This window comes from Lissotriton vulgaris, chromosome 4_1, assembly GCF_964263255.1.
Source record: "Lissotriton vulgaris chromosome 4_1, aLisVul1.2, whole genome shotgun sequence".
Lineage (NCBI taxonomy): Eukaryota > Metazoa > Chordata > Amphibia > Caudata > Salamandridae > Lissotriton > Lissotriton vulgaris.
In genome coordinates, this window is record NC_141691.1 from 1,802,891,470 (window position 1) to 1,802,908,992 (window position 17,523).

The 17,523-nt window shown below is 43.2% G+C and overlaps 1 protein-coding gene across 1 annotated transcript in view; it reads left to right on the forward strand.

Annotated features, from left to right (window-relative positions):
* Positions 1 to 17,523, forward strand: part of LOC147724580 (fibrocystin-L-like) — a 1,106,658-nt gene that overhangs the window by 795,835 nt on the left and 293,300 nt on the right. The window contains exons 51-53 of the mRNA XM_086966124.1: positions 2,652 to 3,678; positions 4,774 to 4,968; positions 6,933 to 7,063. Of these exons, the coding sequence (XP_086822250.1) occupies positions 2,652 to 3,678; positions 4,774 to 4,968; positions 6,933 to 7,063 (1,353 nt within the window). The remainder of the gene's footprint in view (positions 1 to 2,651; positions 3,679 to 4,773; positions 4,969 to 6,932; positions 7,064 to 17,523) is intronic.

The following is a 17,523-nucleotide window of genomic DNA, read 5'->3' on the forward strand; positions in this document are numbered from 1 at the left end:
ATTCCTAAAGTGCAGACACAGTCTGACTACTGTGTTAAGTACTTTTCAGAGACTGATGATGAGATTTTTTGAGAGCAGAAATGCAATATTTGCTGATCATCCTTCATCAAAAAATTATTTTAAAGACAACAAAAATCTATATACATAGGGTCATTGGCATTTTCCCTGTAACAATTGACAATGCACAAAGAATCTAAAATCATCAGATTGCGGTGGCAGAGAATGTGCTGGCTAGGTGTGTTCATTCTTCCCAGAGCTTGTACTTGTTACTCTTCATTGACAAATCAAGTTTCAGTTGCACCCTCATGTGGAAATGTAAAACCATATCACCTAATGGTCTCCCTGTTGCATGACTTTCACATTGAATAAGTCAGGGCTGCTTGGCTTAAAATTAAGTCATCATCCTCCGGTGCAGACCTGAAAAGATGAACAACAGCTAAGATGATGGTGGAAATCACAATTCAACAAAATCATACATATGGGTATATCACCTATAGTTTCTGGGATATTAAAAGCTCTAAGAGCAACACATTATGGACACATGCCTAATGATGCAATGCATTCTAGAAAGTCATAATTTCACCCTCAATAGTTTACCCCTGAAATTGCACGGAAATGAAGTCCTGATATAGGGCATACATACCCCATGTGCAAGTCATTCACCAAGATAAAATCTAACAAAATCACATCATTTTGTGGAAGTGGAAACAGCACAAAACAATTCTGAATAACTAAAACTGAAACAACTATTGCCACAAATGCTTACACACAAAAAAGGTTAAGAACAGAGTAGACTCGTGAAAACAATTGATTAAGTTGATCTGTAATTGGATGTTTTCACTTAGATGAAAAGGGATGGAAAGTGCTTTAAATAATGCGACTAGCTGGAGGAATTGAAAGACCCTGAAACATATGCATACAAGTTGATATTTATGTCTGTGTATAAAATCTAAGAACAATGTAATTAAAATAAATGAAGTCTGCATGGGTAGCAGCCTCCCTGTGTAGCATCTAGTCCAAAACACACACCAAACAACAAAGATTAATACAAATGCCTCAAGACAATTCTGTAAAGAGAAGGCCTTTTAAGCTAGTGTTTCCAAAGTAGAAATTATTTAATACTACAGAGGGTGACAGCTAGCCCGGGTGACAGCTAGCCACCATCAAGACTGCTGGACAGATTTACGTGGTGATTGTGATTATGAAAACCCCAGCACAAAAATATATCATGCAATGCCACTGGTCATTTTGCTGTAACAGTAAGCATTTCAGATCTTTTTTTGTAAACATCAAGTTAAAAATTAGTCTGCATCTCAGGTGGAATACAATTCCAGATCTTGAAGGTGCTTCAGGAGATGCTGTTCTTTTGAAAGGTCATTTAAGAGAAGGGTGTCATAGCTTTGCAGAAAATGTCCTACAGAGAAGGTACATTTTCAAAAGAGGTACTTTGGGTTTTCAAATTGGAGAAACAAATACACTATTGAAGCTAATTTAAATAGACCCTCAACTTCAATAGGCAACCTGGCAACCTCTGAACTGGAATGACTACAAGATCAGGTAGTTTAGTGCCTAATACTAGCCTTACTGCAGACAGTAAGGCTGACATGGAAGGTCATGTTGAGTATCAGGTATAGAAGAGAGGCGAGTTGCCACAATAAGGCCTACGTGTAACACTACATGTAACATTTGGAGCAGAAAAGTAAATCAGAATGCTTTCTTAGCTGGGTATTTCTAAAGTTTAAAGTCCTTTAACTTCCCTTCAGTGGGCTGTGGCTAAGCTCTGGTCTAAATAGCAAGTGCTGTGGGAGGAGTAGTCACCTCTCGCCTAAATGTCTCAGTGAAGAAACTGCTCCATTTTTCTGCTGCATGCCTTCTGCCTCTTCAGACATTGTTCTTCTAAGACATTGGGTTCAGGCACAGCTGGCTAGGCTCCTTCTCTTGCTGTTTCTGAAGAGGCTGAGGTTGCTCTGTATGAGTATGAAGCCTTTTATTCACCCAGACAATAAAATGAGAGGCAGTCCTATTCCTGCCTTGCTCCCTATTGTTGGTGGGGTTTGCCAATAGTCTGATTGCAGCAACACCTATCTAAAAAATTGTGATATTGACTCATCTTTTGAAAACAATCAAGTGGCTGAGGATCAATATTGGCCGGTATGGGCCTTGTGAATCAACATTTAAAGCTCTGCCTTAATTTTTCTACAGTTAATTTAGCCAATTCTGGAATGTGGAATGTTCAAATACTATTATTGCACTTTTACCTCAAGGTACAACAGTTATTAAAGGCACCACTGACTCATTATAAACCTTCGGCCTTACATGCAGCTCAGGCCCCAAACTTGGGCAGAGGGCCATCATCAACTGCTACCACCCTCTGCAGCAAACTATAATGCCGCACTAGCAGTTTAGAAACATGTAGATCACAATTTTGAGTAACTTGTAAGAAGCTGAATACTTTGGTTATAGATTCAACTGATAAGCAATTCTATATTCCACGTTTTAAGTTTAATATTGACTACATAAAATTTTATGTCACTTCATAAAATTCCATCTCACTGTACTGAGGCTTTCTAAAGGAGTACTGAGGTGTCACAGGTTACACATATCTTATCCAATTGGCATTACAGTGACACATATTGTTTTCTTTTTTACAGGTATTTCATGCTGGTCAAGCATTTAGATTGGGACGGTACCCCATACACTGGCATCTGATGGGTGATATGCAGTTTACGTCTTATGTGAGGGGATGTGCAATTCATCAGACGTACAACAGGGCTGTGAGCATTCACAACACACACCATCTTTTAGTGGAGAATAATGTTATATATGATATCATGGGAGGAGCATTTTTCATAGAAGATGGAATAGAACATGGTAATGTTTTGCAGTATAACCTTGCGGTATTTGTCAAGCAGAGCACCAGCCTTCTGAATGATGATATTACTCCAGCTGCATTTTGGGTGACCAATCCAAACAACACGATCAGGCACAATGCTGCAGCGGGCGGAACCCACTTTGGTTTCTGGTACAGAATGCATGACCACCCTGATGAGCCATCCTTTGACCCAAATATTTGCCAGAAACAGATTCCTCTTGGAGAGTTCTATAACAACACTGTCCACTCCCAGGGATGGTATGGCCTTTGGATCTTTGAGTCCTATTTCCCCACACAAAGAGGCATCTGCTATTCCCGTACTCCACAGCCTGCCGTATTTGATTCATTGACAACCTGGAATTGCCAAAAAGGAGCAGAATGGGTGAATGGTGGAGCTCTTCATTTCCGGAATTTTGTAATGGTAAACAATGAGAATGCTGGCATAGAGACTAAGAGAATACTCCTTGACTTTGTTGGAGGATGGGGGGAGGCCAACGGAGCTGTCATAAAGAATGCCACCATTGTTGGGCATTTGGATGAGCTTGGACTGGGCTCTTCATACTGCTCTTCCAGAGGCATTGTCCTGCCTTTCGATGAAGGACTTACAGTTTCTTCGACAAAGTTCATAAATTTTGATCGCAGCTGTGCTGCCATTGGTGTGACGTCTGTAGCTGGGGTGTGTACAGACAGATGCGGAGGCTGGAGTGCAAAGTTTGATGGGATCCAGTTTATTAACACAAGTAACAAGGCTGGCTTCAGATGGGAGCATGAAGTTGTTCTGATTGATGTTGATGGATCACTTACAGGTAATTGCCATTAACTCAGTATTAAATATGCATTGAAATGTTACCTCCTTATAGCTTAATGGCACCACTGAGACAATGTGTCAGCTGATAATTTGAGGGACTCGTAACTGAGAAGGAATGTAGAATTACAATATATTGACACCATTAGGGCTATGGTAACTTTAGGAGTGCAGTTTATGAATAGGAATGGTCTTACTCTTTTGTAGATGTGTGTGTTGTATTAGAATGTCCCTCTGTAAACCCTCCTTACATTTCCTGTAAACCCCTCTCAGTTAGCAGTGAATATTCCCCACTTTCTCTCCTCACTCCCACATGTATTACAAAGTATCAAGATTGCATTTGCAAAGATCTCCGCCACCTTTATGGAGATCTCTGCACAGAATAGATAGGAGGGATGGAAGTCTGCACCATTAGGTTAGTAAATAGCATTTTTAATACATGTGCAGTACTAATTCAATTACAAAATGCAGTTTGTGAATATGCCCCTATAATTTTTTTTCATAAATCATAAGACAACAAACAAGTGTAGTACTTTCAAATGAAATGACATTCATGGTCAAGTGCCTACATTTAGCTCCAATTGGCGTAATTATGGCAATGGTGCTGGAAACGAAAAATTATTTTATTAATAATCGTCAATTGTATTCTATATCTTGAGTTACCAGTCGCAGATCACATAATAATGTTTATCTAGATGCACACCATTTTCATTTGCTAGTTGCTGTTCAGTTACAGTGATATGTGCTTACTGGGTGGGGAGACATTCTTATATTTCAGCTTCTCAAATGATGTTTCTTAGTCGGTTAGACGAAAACAAGTCTGTGTGAGCAGCCATTACATGAAAATTCCTAATATGAGTGACTGAATCAATATGTTGTCACTGAGTTTGGCAAGAGTTTTTCCTGTTCAATCCCCACCAATCCAAACCAGTTTTACTGGACACTCAAACATCATAATGGCGAATGTGCCTAGTTTACAACATTGTGATATACATTAGGCATGCGCATCTGAGGAAGCAATCACAGTAACTGTGGTACTGATGTGGAGTGACACATCTGTTGTCTGTCTAATTAAAGGCTTATGTTTTTTTTCCAGCAGGTGCTGCGGGCCGTAAAGTAGTTCCAAGAAGTGCTCTTCTGAATCCCTCCGAATGCAGCCGAAGCGCGGAGTGGAGTCTTGGCTTTGATGGTTTTATTTGCAATTCATCAGTCTCTTTTCATCGTGTGGCCTTCAACAATCCTTCACCATCAGCGCTTATTGGACAGGATCTCATTCTTTCCAATGCTTATGGTAATATAGTTTATGTATTTTGATAAGATCAACACAATTCATAAAATACGCTTAAACTAGTAAGAAATTAAGACAACCAAAGACATGGTGAAAAACTATTGCCTAATGAGGTTTAGGCGGGAATGCAAAATTGCTTTTCTTGGAAGCGATTGTAGCATGAAACTTATCTTGATGTCTTAATTGGTTGCTCAACCTTGGAATTTTGTTCTTAGGCCACGCAGAATTTCCTGCACGAAAGGGATGCAATTTAATTGGAATCCAAGAAGCAATAAATTCTATGTCGGTCTGGACTTTGTTTTTGAACAGTACAAAGTGAGAGCTATTATTTGCAGCTTGCCTTAATTGCTGAATTTGCCCATAAGAATCGGGGATTCCGTGAAACACGAGTTGGCTACTTCAGTGCTATGTTTACTGACCAATTCATTTATTTGAGTGCTACAATTGCTTGGAGTTTTACAATGTAAACATTTGGCTATTTAAACAAATTTCAAATATGCATGATCTGTTAGTAGTAAGTTTGAGTGCTATTGATATTGATTCTTATTTATTATTTGATATGTGACAAATTGGCATGATACTGTTTGTATGTATCAACAACAAAATACAGTAATATGACACTAATAACTTTTCTTTATGGTTTATACATCTGCACTGCATGCTTATGTTAATTCCCCACGACCCTTATTCAATTCAAATAACTTTTTGCCAGCTGGATAAACTGACAATTGTGGGTGAGAGTGCAGAGCCAATTCCCGGTTTATCCACTTTTTTCTTTTACAATTTCAACCAAACCCAGTTCACTCCCCAAAGAAAACACCTGAAACCTTCAAATGATGATGTCTCCCCATGCATATAGTAATTAAACTCCTCTCCACCTCCCTTCACCTCAACACTGCTTGTCAAAACCACAGCCCTTCATTACAACTTTCCAGGGGTGGCTATGTTAATCATGGCACCCTTATGAATCTAATACCTACTGGTTCCGTATTACAGATGCTGCGCATTTTCCTTGTTTGCACCGACCCACCTTTTAAAAGGTGCATCCTGTGCAAACAAGGAAAATGCACTGTATTAGGATGGATGCACTTTCCCCAGGGCAGCTGTGAACTCGCTCTGCCCTGGGGACAGAGAGTTCATGTGAAAAGCTGCTTTACAGTGCAGGCAGGAACCTGCCTGCACTTTGGAGGGGGATTATAAATCCCCATGCAGGTGGGTGCAGTGAATTCCTGCAGCAGCCTACCAGGGGTTCTCTGGGATATCAATGGGACCTTCATTTCCCCTCCAGAGTGCTGCCACTTTTAGGTGGCGGGCGCACTGTCAGTGGGCCTCCTGACAGCTTCTTTTCCTCTGTGGCTGTATCTCTAATACGGCACGGGAGCAGAGGCAAAGGGATTCCCTCATTACATGGGACCATCTGATGATAGCGTTGGCGTCTTATGTGTGCCTGTGATATCGGTATTACGGAAGGGGGATGTACAAGTGTCTGTCGCCACTTCTGTAATAGCAGAGTGCCCTGGGGCACACAAAAGGTGGCACAAACACCCATTCTGCCCCGGGGCACTTCCGTAATATGGCCCCTGGTTTGCCAATTGTAATTCTATTTATGTGGCACTTAGTTATCTTCCAATTACAAGTTTTGCCTTCAAAGATCTTGCATTATATACAAATTCTGGTGCGTGCCCTGCTAAAATGCGGATGACCCGTTAATTACCAGGCACTTTCCACCTGTTAAATTCTGTTTGATTTGAGCTACTGACATTTTTTGGTGATCTGTAGATTTTAACATATCTGGTAATTACCAGGTGTAATAAATTACGAATTCTGAGGCAACAGGAGTTGGAGCAGGGGTCAGAATTTTCCAGCTCATTCATAATGACGGCCTCCACCTGCCACTCACTATACTTGTATTCTTATTAACTTACAGGTGCCAGTTTTATGAACCTGTCTTGTGTTGTATGTTGTAGGTGTCAGCACTGTTTCTTATGCACCCGGCTGGATGGCTTTGCTTCCAAACGCAAACTCTATCAACTGGTACTTTCATGATGCAGAGTTCATCACCAACATATCGTACACTGCCACATTTTATGGATTTAAGGTAACAGACTAAGGCATGCCTAAAACATCCATGCAACGCTATAAAAAAATGTAGGCACTGACTGAAATTTAATTTTAAAATTGTGCCTTTATTTCGCGTTAGGTGCTGAAAATACCTCATGCCATGCCTGTATTTTCTCCATTTTTATGTATTGTGTATTTCTTAGTTTTTAAAAATATTTTCACATCCCCATTAGTATATACTTTACATTATACAATGCTCAATAAGGAAATGGGCACAGCTTTTGTATTTTAGTAGGCTGCTTACTTTAGTTCTACAAGAGGTTTTTCTTGTACTTTCTGTATCAAGGTTTGACATGACAGTATCCTACGCAATTATAATGAATATTAGAAAAGAAAATCTCCAATTATATTTTAATGTAGTTAATACTTTATAAATATGATTCTTTCTTGCGACATTTTGAAACAATTAAAAGATATTAGGTAATATGTGAATCGTATGTTTGTGTAGAGCAGTGGGGATTTTGGAAGTAATTGTAACGTAATGTATGTTTTAACGCTGTGGGGTGGTCAGGCGGGGTAGTGGAGTTCGACATTCGACAGGAAAGTGGAAAGTAAATAAATAAAACCAATCACCTTGGGCTTCCCGCATCACCGGTGAGCGCAAAGTAAGTGGTTTTATTTATTTATTTACTCTCCAGTCTACCACTGTATGTGGAACTCCACTAGATTTGGCCCCGCCTCACTGCCCCACAGCTTTACCTGTGCGAGCTGCAACAGGTTTTAACAATACAACAGCTGCGGTCCGTAGTAGGTGTACCTGCAGGGCGGTGACGTGAGGAGGGGGAGGGGCAGGGTGGAGGGTAGTAATCATTGGATTACGGAGCTTTACAGGTAAGTAAACATATAAATAAATAAAACGAATTTCGTTGCATGCACTGCATCCCGAAATACGATGCAGTGCGCGCAACGAAATTCGTTTTATATATTTATATGTTTACTTACATGTAAAGCTCAGTAATCCATAGATTACTACCTCCCATCGTGCCCCTCCTCCTCCCCACATCACCACCCTGCAGGTACACCTACTACTGACCGCGGCTGCAATACAATAATGTAGCAAAAACATAAATCTAACTTAAAAATCTTTAATGACAGGCGTTTAGGCCTAAAGAATCACAAAGATAAGTGATCTGGGAGGCTGGAGCTAGCAGGAATTTCTAGGGGTGGTTATCTTTTATCATAATAGTATCACCCACTTTCTCACCTAAGATAAAGGAAACGGGAAAGCATTTGCTCACTCATTTTACTGCAAGAGACCGGAAGGCTAAACTCATTTAACTCCATTGCATCACCATGTAGAAGAATCTCCTTATGTAGTGTAACCTGCAGCTGTCTCCCATCCAAATACAGCTTCTTGACCTTTGATTGAAAGTGTTTATATTTGTTGCCAGCAAACACCAGAAACATGACAGCCATCAGTGTTCCTCTCTTAGCTCCCAGCATTCTTGAGTCGAGTAACCAATAACATGAAACACACTACCGGTCTTACAAGCAAATAAATCAAGCAGAGGAGATGAAGAGTAGTCAGACAAAAGACTCGGCCTAGTCAGACAAAATACTAGGCCTGCTCTACAGTGACTGTTAGACTTGCACCATTGGCGTGGGTCTCCCCTGCATTTTTTGCTTTTGCATCCTGTGTTTTTGCTGTTGTGTTGGACTCAGTTTTGCTGATCTAGATGCTTTGGGCAATTTGCCACTGCTGTTCAGTGCCAAAGTGCAAGGGCTCCCTTTTTAAATTTGTGTTATGGATTAGTGATCCATGACTGGCATATTTGATTTACTAGTCGGACCCTAGTACAGTGCAGTGCGTGTGCCCAGGGCCTGTAGATCAAATGCTGCTAGTGGGCTGCAGCACTGATTGTGCCACCCACAGAAGCAGTTTTTAAAAGGTAACTCTGGCCAGCCATTATAGAGCCTATGTGCAATCTGGGACTGCCATTTCGACTTGGCAAGTGCACACACTTGCCAGTCCCTAACATTCCCTTTTCTTACATGTTAGTACCCCTAAGGTAGGCCCAAGGTACCCCTGTGGGCAGGGTACATTGTTTGTGAAAGGTAGGACATGCTCTGATGTGTGTAGCATGTCCTGATAGTGAATCAGTGTCAATTTAATTTTTCTCTATTCCAAGGCTACCTGCTCCCATAGGACTGAATGGGGAGTTTGTTTAAACATCTTATAAACATATCCGCCCCTGGGAACAAGGTAGAAAAATAAAGTTTGAAATGCCTGAACTCAGAATGTTTAAATACATCTTTTAGTGAAGGTAATTTGTACATTCTGTGTTTGAAAATACCACTTTTAGAAAGTGGATATTTTCTTGCTTTACCATCCAGTATGCCTCTGCTAGGTTTGTGTATTGCATGTCTGGCTTTTGTATGACAGGGGCTGGGGGACTGAGGTCCTTCCGAAAGAACCTAAAAACCTGGCTTTTTTCAGCTTAGCCTAGGGGGTACCAATTTCACTGTTAGGCAGCTCAATTCAGTGACAGCGCCAAGACGCCCTCTGGCATCTGTGCAATCTACAAATCACAAAATCAAATCAATCAAATCAAATCAAAGTCTGATGAGTCAGGGCTGGGCTGCATAGACCTGGGCTGCATACAGAAGTCGGAGGGAGGAGATTTCCTTTCACCAGAATGGGCCTGGTCTGCTTTCAACAATGCTGTCTCCACCTCCTGCCAGGAACTGCACCAGTGAGGACAGAACTGGTTTTGGCAGGGTACAGACACTCTCTGCCTTCAGAGAACAAAGGATTTCGGTGTATAAAAGGAGGGACCCAGACTCTAGACTGTGAGATAACTTATGGGAAATAATGAGGAACCTTTCCCAAGAAAAAGAGACGGAGAAGCTGAGGAAGAATACGCCCCCTGTCCTGTTTGCTGTCTGGGGTTAGCCTGCAGTGGCTACTTGCTGCCAAGGAAAGGAGAAAAGGACTTTGCTGCTTGCTTTGTCACCTGCTTGAAGAAAAAGATCTCCAAGGGCTTGAACTGAGCTTGTTCCCTGTTCTAGAGGTCTCAGGAACAGCAAAGACCTCACTGTGTCTGGTGGCACGTCTCTGATTGTCTCTGCAGAACAAAAGGGTAACCGACTCTGTCATCGAGTCCGTCGCAGGATTGCGTGTCCTGAAAGCACCGTCGAGAGCAACGCCTCACTTTGCAACGAAACCCTGGTCTCACCGACTCAGTCAACGGGCCACTGCTTGCACTGCGTCCTGTGGGCTCTGCACTCCGCAACTCTTCACTACTCGCTGCAAGGACGTGACCAGCTCCATCGCTGCCCGACCAGACAACCGATCGGCTACGTTGCTACACTGTGACTTGCCAGCACCGTAGCGAGCGGCATCTCACCTTTCAAAGCAAGCCCTGGCCTCACCGACTCCATCAATGAGCTGCTGACGGCACCGAATCGTGAGGACCTCATCTGCTGCAACGCTCTGTTTCACAATGCGATCATGACGTTTGCCCCGACCGACGATCACTGATGTGTTGGTCGCAACAAGAAAGGTACTGTGTCCGAGTCTGTCGATGCTTTAGCTTGCCCGAATCAACGCGGTCGGCTGGAATTGTTAGATTCTATTGTATTCAGCATCACAGTAGCCCCAGGAGGAGTTACTGAGTCACACAAACTGTGTTTTATTGATTGTCCTGCAATTTAAATATTATTATGCACAAGTACTATTTTTCAAGAGTATTGTATATTGGATTTTTATCGTACATGGTCTTGTTGGTTTAGATAAAGATTTACTATTTTTATAAACCTGTGTGGTGTCCATTTGTAGTGCTTTAACTGTATTACTGTATGTGTTCACAAATACTTTACACACTGCCTTCGAGATAAACCTGTCTGCTCATGCCAAGCTACCAAGGGGGTGAGCAGGGGTTATTTTAGGAGGGTATCCCCCTTACCCTGACTAGAAGCAAGGGTCCCTATTTGGACAAAGGTACCTACCTCTGCCAACTAGAGACCGCCATTTCTAACAGTGGCCATTGAGGCAAAAAGGAAAAGCCCATTCACTGAGAGTGAGCCTTAGATAAGACTTCTTGCTGTGCCTTGGAACCGACCACAGTCATGCGCTTCATCCATCCTACCATGCCAAACATGAAATGTGTGGATGTCGTGGTACTTTTTGGAAGCTGGATCTTTATGTGATATATTAGAAATCTGATGTAACGTGTAAAGAGTTCAGGGATTCCCTTGTGAGTGGACAGGGACTTGCTATGCAATCCCAATGTGCTCTATTAGTGGTAGTGTGGTTGAGCAGCCTTAGGCTTAACACAGAGGAGTGCAAGACATTTGCAAATACACATAATGATTAATAAATTACCCATATGACTCAAGAAGGCAATCCATACCAATTTATAAAAATACCAAGTATCTTTATATATGTTTAGGCTTCAGAGAAAAATCGTTCCGGTAAGTAAGTTTTCAAATAGAAATTCTTTTCACTTTGAAAAATTCACAGTGCAATTTCTGAGTTTTGCAACGTGATCCTATGGAAGGAGGAAAAAGTTCTGCAAACAGGTATAGTACAGCGATTTCATTGACAAATCTCCAGGAGTTAATGTGAGTGACGGGCAAGGTCTAAGGCAGCACCAGCAGTACATCACCAGAGATATGAGGGCAGCCAGGTGCAGGGTGCAAAACAGTTTTAGGAGCCCAATGTTATTCGATGGAGAATGTTCTCTGCCAGAAGAGGCTGCTGGCTCTGGCCAGGAGGCCAGTCAGGCTGAACCAACAGGGGGACCCAGGCCTCACAATGCTCGAGGACATAGGGACACCTTCGGTCCTCTTCCCCACAACCCAGGGGTGACGGGTGCAAAGGTGTCTTTAGGGGTCGGGTTTTTTCTTACCAGAGCAGTCTCAGTAGAGGGGGATTATGTGCAGAGTCTGCAGGCAATGTCTGGGAGTACACGAGGGGTTAAGCCATAATGGACTCAAAATCTGGAGGCCGAGGCATCCCCGATGGTACGGTTGGGCCACTTCGACTCCGGCATGGAGCGACGGTTGCATAGGTGGCTTCAGGTGTTGGATTTTGGTGGTTCCCAAACCTTAGAGTCCTTTCTTTTTTTGCTGAGAGTTGCAGGGAACAGCTCAGTTGTACATGGGAGGTCTGGAGTTTCTTTTGAAGGCAGGCAGTCCTCCCAAGTTTCTAGAGTCCCAACTGCAGGACAAGTTGACTTTAGAGCAGATTTCGACGAGAGATGCAGACAGGCCAGCGGGACTGGTACCAGTTCAGCTACTTCTTCTCTCCTATTCTGCTTTTGTGGCTCTTCGGTGTCCTCTCTCTTACTAGGTCATCAGGATCTGCTTTTCTGGTGCTAGGGGCTCCCCTAAATACTGAATTTAGAGCCGTTAAGGGAGTGTATGTTAGGAGTCAATAAGCTACTGACCCTTGGGGTCACTATGCTCCCTATATGAACACTTCCTGTGGGAAGTGGGCATAGCCCTGTCTTAGAATTCCTAGGTATCACCAAGATGGCTACCTCTGAAGAATCGTGTCCACCACATAGTAGCCCACCTTAGGAGTGGTACATGCCTGTAGGTGGCACACCTACCTGACTGACTAATTTTCCTGCCGGTCCAGGTACCAAGGGGGCTCTGGATAGAGGCGGTGGATTTCTGTCCCGTGAGGGGAAACAGATTTGCATTCCAAAGGTGGCAGCTTCTTTGAACCTCGACGGCCCAAGGAGGTTAAACAGTAGGTCATCCTGTGAGAGGGGGTTTTACACCCTCTTCCCAGATAGGCCTTTGTTCTGGGTCTCCTGAGAGAAAAGGCTCTCACGCTAGGAGGTCAGAACAGTGTCTCGAGCGGCTGACTTACAAAGACCAGTCAGCAAGCACACCAGGCGCTGGTAGGTGTAATGGGTCACCTCTAAGGTGCTCCCTGGGTGCATGGATTGCTAAGTCCAACGCTGGCATCAGTGTGGGCTTACCAATACAAGATGTTTCATACCATATATCCCTATTTTCAGTGAAGCCATCACATAGTTGGGGACCTCGTTTTCACCAGTGTCCAGTACATGGTTTAAGATGGCTTACCTGGTCACTTGTACTGGCAGTAATATGACTGACCAGCACAGGAGCAGATCTGCTCATGCAGAAATGCCCTCACATGTAATATTAATCACCCTGCATTAGGCCTGTAATGCCTTCTGTAGGGGTGACTTACAAATATTTCATGCAGCATTAGGAACATGGCAAACAGGTATGTGTGACATGTTGTGTTTTCAATTTTGTCTGCACTAAGACACGCAGTCTGCAATGGCAGTCTTGCATGTGCTTGCTGAGGGTCCCTTAGAGTAGCAGCCCTACGGGACCCTCTTTAGTACCCCAGGCCCTAGGTGCTAGGAGTATAATTTACTAGGGACTTACAGATGGTGCTAAAGGTTTCGCCAATTAGGGGAAATGACTGTACAATTTTGGGAAAGAGCTCTGGCACTGAGGACTTGGTTAGCAGGGACCCAGTGTACTTTCAGTCGAAATCACATCAGATACCAGGCAAAACGTGGGGGTGACCATGTCAAAAAAGCGGCACTTTCCTACAGGTGCTTTCAGTGGAACATTTATGTGAGCATTTTAAACCTATTCATGGGTTCATATCCCAAAAAAGCATTACCCTCCTGAAGTCCTCTTTGAGGAGCTCCTTGGAACACTTAGTGACTCCTTGTGGGATAAACATAATCACCACAATGTCCATTTATATCTTGCAGAATAGTGCTCAAATGACACAGCACCCACAGTGTGAGTTGCTTCTGTTTTCATATGATCCTACTGTAACTGCAAAAACAACAGTTGATGGACAGAATGCAGAACAATGACATACATTCACCCCAGTGCAGAGATCTGGGCCTAAATCCATTATTTATTTGCTCACCATCACATTCCAGTTTGAACCCACCCATATGCAAACCAGTCTTGACTGGTCTGGAAACAGCCCGAAACTGGTCCTATGATGCTTGACATTGTTCTGCATTCTGTCCATCAACTGTTGTTTTTGCATTTGTCACCCCAAGTGGGACGGGTATGCTCAGACGTAAGTCCCATGCTCTCCATGCCACTGGAATCAACCTATCCTGGCTGATGAGGGCCGAAAGCCCGAAACCGTTCCTAGGATGCTTGTTTCCAGTCCAGAGAGGACCTGGCTTGGCAGTACGGGCTGGACTGTTCCCATGGGTCACAGGGTCAAGATTGATTTGCATATGGCTGGGTTCAAACTGGAACGGCATAGTGAGCAAATAAACGAGGGATTTAGGCCCAGATCTCTGTACTGGGGTGAATATATGACATTGTTCAGCATTCTGTCCATCATCTGTTGTTTTTGCATTTGTCACCCCGAATGGGACGGGTATGCTCAGACGTGAGTCCCATGCTCTCTATGCCACTGGAATCAAGCTATCCTGGCTGATGAGGGCTGAAAGCCTAAACCGGTCTTAGGATACTTGTTTCCAGTTAAGGGAGGACCTGGCTTGGCAGTTCAGGCTGGACTGTTCCCATGGGGTACAGGGTCATGACTGATTTGCATATGGATAGGTTCAAACTGGAATGGCATGGTGAGAAGAAAACCGATGGATTTAGGCCCAGATCTCTGTACTGGGGTGAATGTATGACATTGTTCTGCATTCTGTCCATCAACTGTTGTTTTGCATTTGTCACCCCGAATGGGACGGGTATGCTCAGACGTGAGTCCCGTGCTCTCCATGCCACTGGAATCAAGCTATCCTGGCTGTTGAGGGCTGTTTACAGTCCAAGGAGGACCTGGCTTGGCAGTTCGGGCTGGACATTTCCCATGGGGCACAGGGTCAAGACTAGTTTGCATATGGCTGGGTTCAAACCGGTGCAGCATGGTGAGCAAAAAAACTATGGATTTAGTCTCAGATCTCTGTACTGGGGTGAATGTATGACATTATTCTGCATTCTGTCCATCAACTGTTGTTTTTGCAGTAGGAACACGATATATTGCATTTCCAAGAAACTTGGGCATCTGAAAAGGTATTTTGACTGGACGGGTACTCATTTGATAAGACATCTATAAATGAACATTTATGCCGATAAATCACTTTCTAGGCTCATATAGGGAGAAGCAAGTTACACAGTTTTTGATTGTTTTACTTGGCGATTTGTAATATTTATTTGTGTAGCAAAAAATGGCAGGTGTCTGATGAACTAGGGCCGGGAGAAGCGCACCAAACCTGCTGGCGCTCACAGCAGTGGGACTCCAACGCTTGCTGTCCTCCTTGGCTGACTTAATGGGCTCTTTGGAGTTAAATATACATTTTTTTAAATCACACACCATGTGTGTGGGAGTAAAGCCAAGTAAAATCAAAACATTTAGTTGTGACTGCAACAAAATATCCAGTGTCACCTCATTCCCATACGTAGGTGTGTTATTTGATGATAGATGCTCATGGGCCCCGCAAAGGAAGGCAAAGAGAAACTCCATGGCACGATCCACCAGTGCGGTACTCGATTTTGCCTGTAGGTTTGGCGCCAAACCTGTGCCTGCAATGTTAAAGATATATAAATGACAATGTATCGCCATTGAGAACTATGGTTTGGAAATTTGGGGTTACAAAAATTGCTCAGGGATCCAAACTGTGGAAAATACATTTTTAAGAAGTTTACTCTCAGTGCCCCAATCTACATCTTCGTGCATAATTCACAAAGAATTGGGTATCGGTTATGTGGCTGATTTAACTAAAATGTCCCCTCTCCTCAAATAGATCTTGATCTGGTGTAATTCGGAGTTAGTGTTAAATAAAGAGATCATTTGTGACTGTATGGCTCTACAGAGGGCCAGCAATATTCCATGGCTGAGATATGTGAAAGGCATAGCAAGGGTGCTTGGCCGCTCAGAGGTATTTGATAATGCTGAAAGAAAATGCAAAAAAGACCTGGGAGGGGCCAAGACCTCATTTTTGCGGTTAGCATCTGCAGAAAGAAAGGTCACCGAACTATCCAAACCCTCTGTCTGTGCTCACCAGATCTTAAAAACATCTTATTTAATGGAGTCTTACCTGACCATTGTCAATAAGCCCCAACATCGCTTTCTCCAGACAAGATTGAGGTTTAATCACTTACGTTTCTTACTAGCTGAACCTTTGGGCTGGACTAAGATAGAGGATTTAGGACCATACCCTTGCAACAATTTCTCGAGGCAAGATACTGTGCACTTTGTCATGTTTCTCGACTACAATTTGTGGATTAGCAAATGTTTTATTTTGCCAATTTTACAGGACAAAGGTTTCCTGCAGGTTAGGCCGGCCCTAACTTAACTGCAGAATTTTAAAAGCCATTGGGAAATTTTTAATATTGCTAGCTTTTTAGCAGCAGCAGTTAAAGGAAAGAAAAGAAGAAAATAATAAGAATACAGGCTTTTGGGCCACAACTGTTTACCTTGAACACTTGTTTTACAATTCTGTAATATTTCTCGTTATCTTATTTGTATTTCTTAACATTAGACAGACGTGGCATTATATTTTTAAGGAGTAACTGTCCCTCCCTTTTATCATATGTATTTTATATAGTATTGTGATGTTTACATTATTTTAATATATTTTTACCTATGCTGGATTAGTGTACTATTTGGTTTTAAGTGATGGGTATTTTTATATGCTTTTATGGTTTTCAATAACCAATTAAAGTGATTTTGACTGACTGACTGCATGCTACGATACAAGGTCCTGAGTCGAGAATATGTTTCAGGGACCTGCGGACCACGATACAAGCTTCTGAGGTGAGGATGGTTAGAATAGCAGCCGCTCAGAGGAGTAGCAGGGCTGCAGTGTCGGGTCTTGCATTGAGGAGACATCACAGAGTGGTGATTCCAAAGAGCTGTGGGGTTTTGCAGAGGGTCGGGCAGAGGTGGTTTTGATGCCGAGCTGCGATGCGGAGCGCTGTGTTGGTTCTGCTTGGACCTCAGCTGAGCTGGCAGACCACCTTCAGGCCCACTTCAAGGGTCCAGACTGGGGTGACACCACCTGGGGGCAAGACTCACAGCGTCAGAGTCAAGGTGCTGAGCCAATGAGATTGGAGCCTTTTCTGTCCCTGAGGCTCTGATCAGGATGCCAGCCAACTAGTATTGGTGTCACTTTGGTGGTCTTGGGTTCAAGATGCAGGACCAGTCCTTTTCACTCAGACAGCGTGGCAGGAAGTAGCAGGGAAGCATAGTAGCAGTCTTTCTTGCAGCAGAGCAGTCCTTCTGAGTCTTCAAGAGGTGTACTGAAGAGTTGGGTCTGAGGTTCCAATATTTATACCTGGTTCCAGTTTTGAAGTAGGAGGAGGTTGTGGAGGTTTCTCCACCCCCACAAGTTGACCCTTCCTTCCAACAACCATTCCCCCTTCGTCTCACTTGCTGGGAGCAATACACAAAGACCACCTGCCAGCTACACCTAGTCATGTGACCCAGGATGCAAGCTGCAGGCACAAAATGCTTAGGAA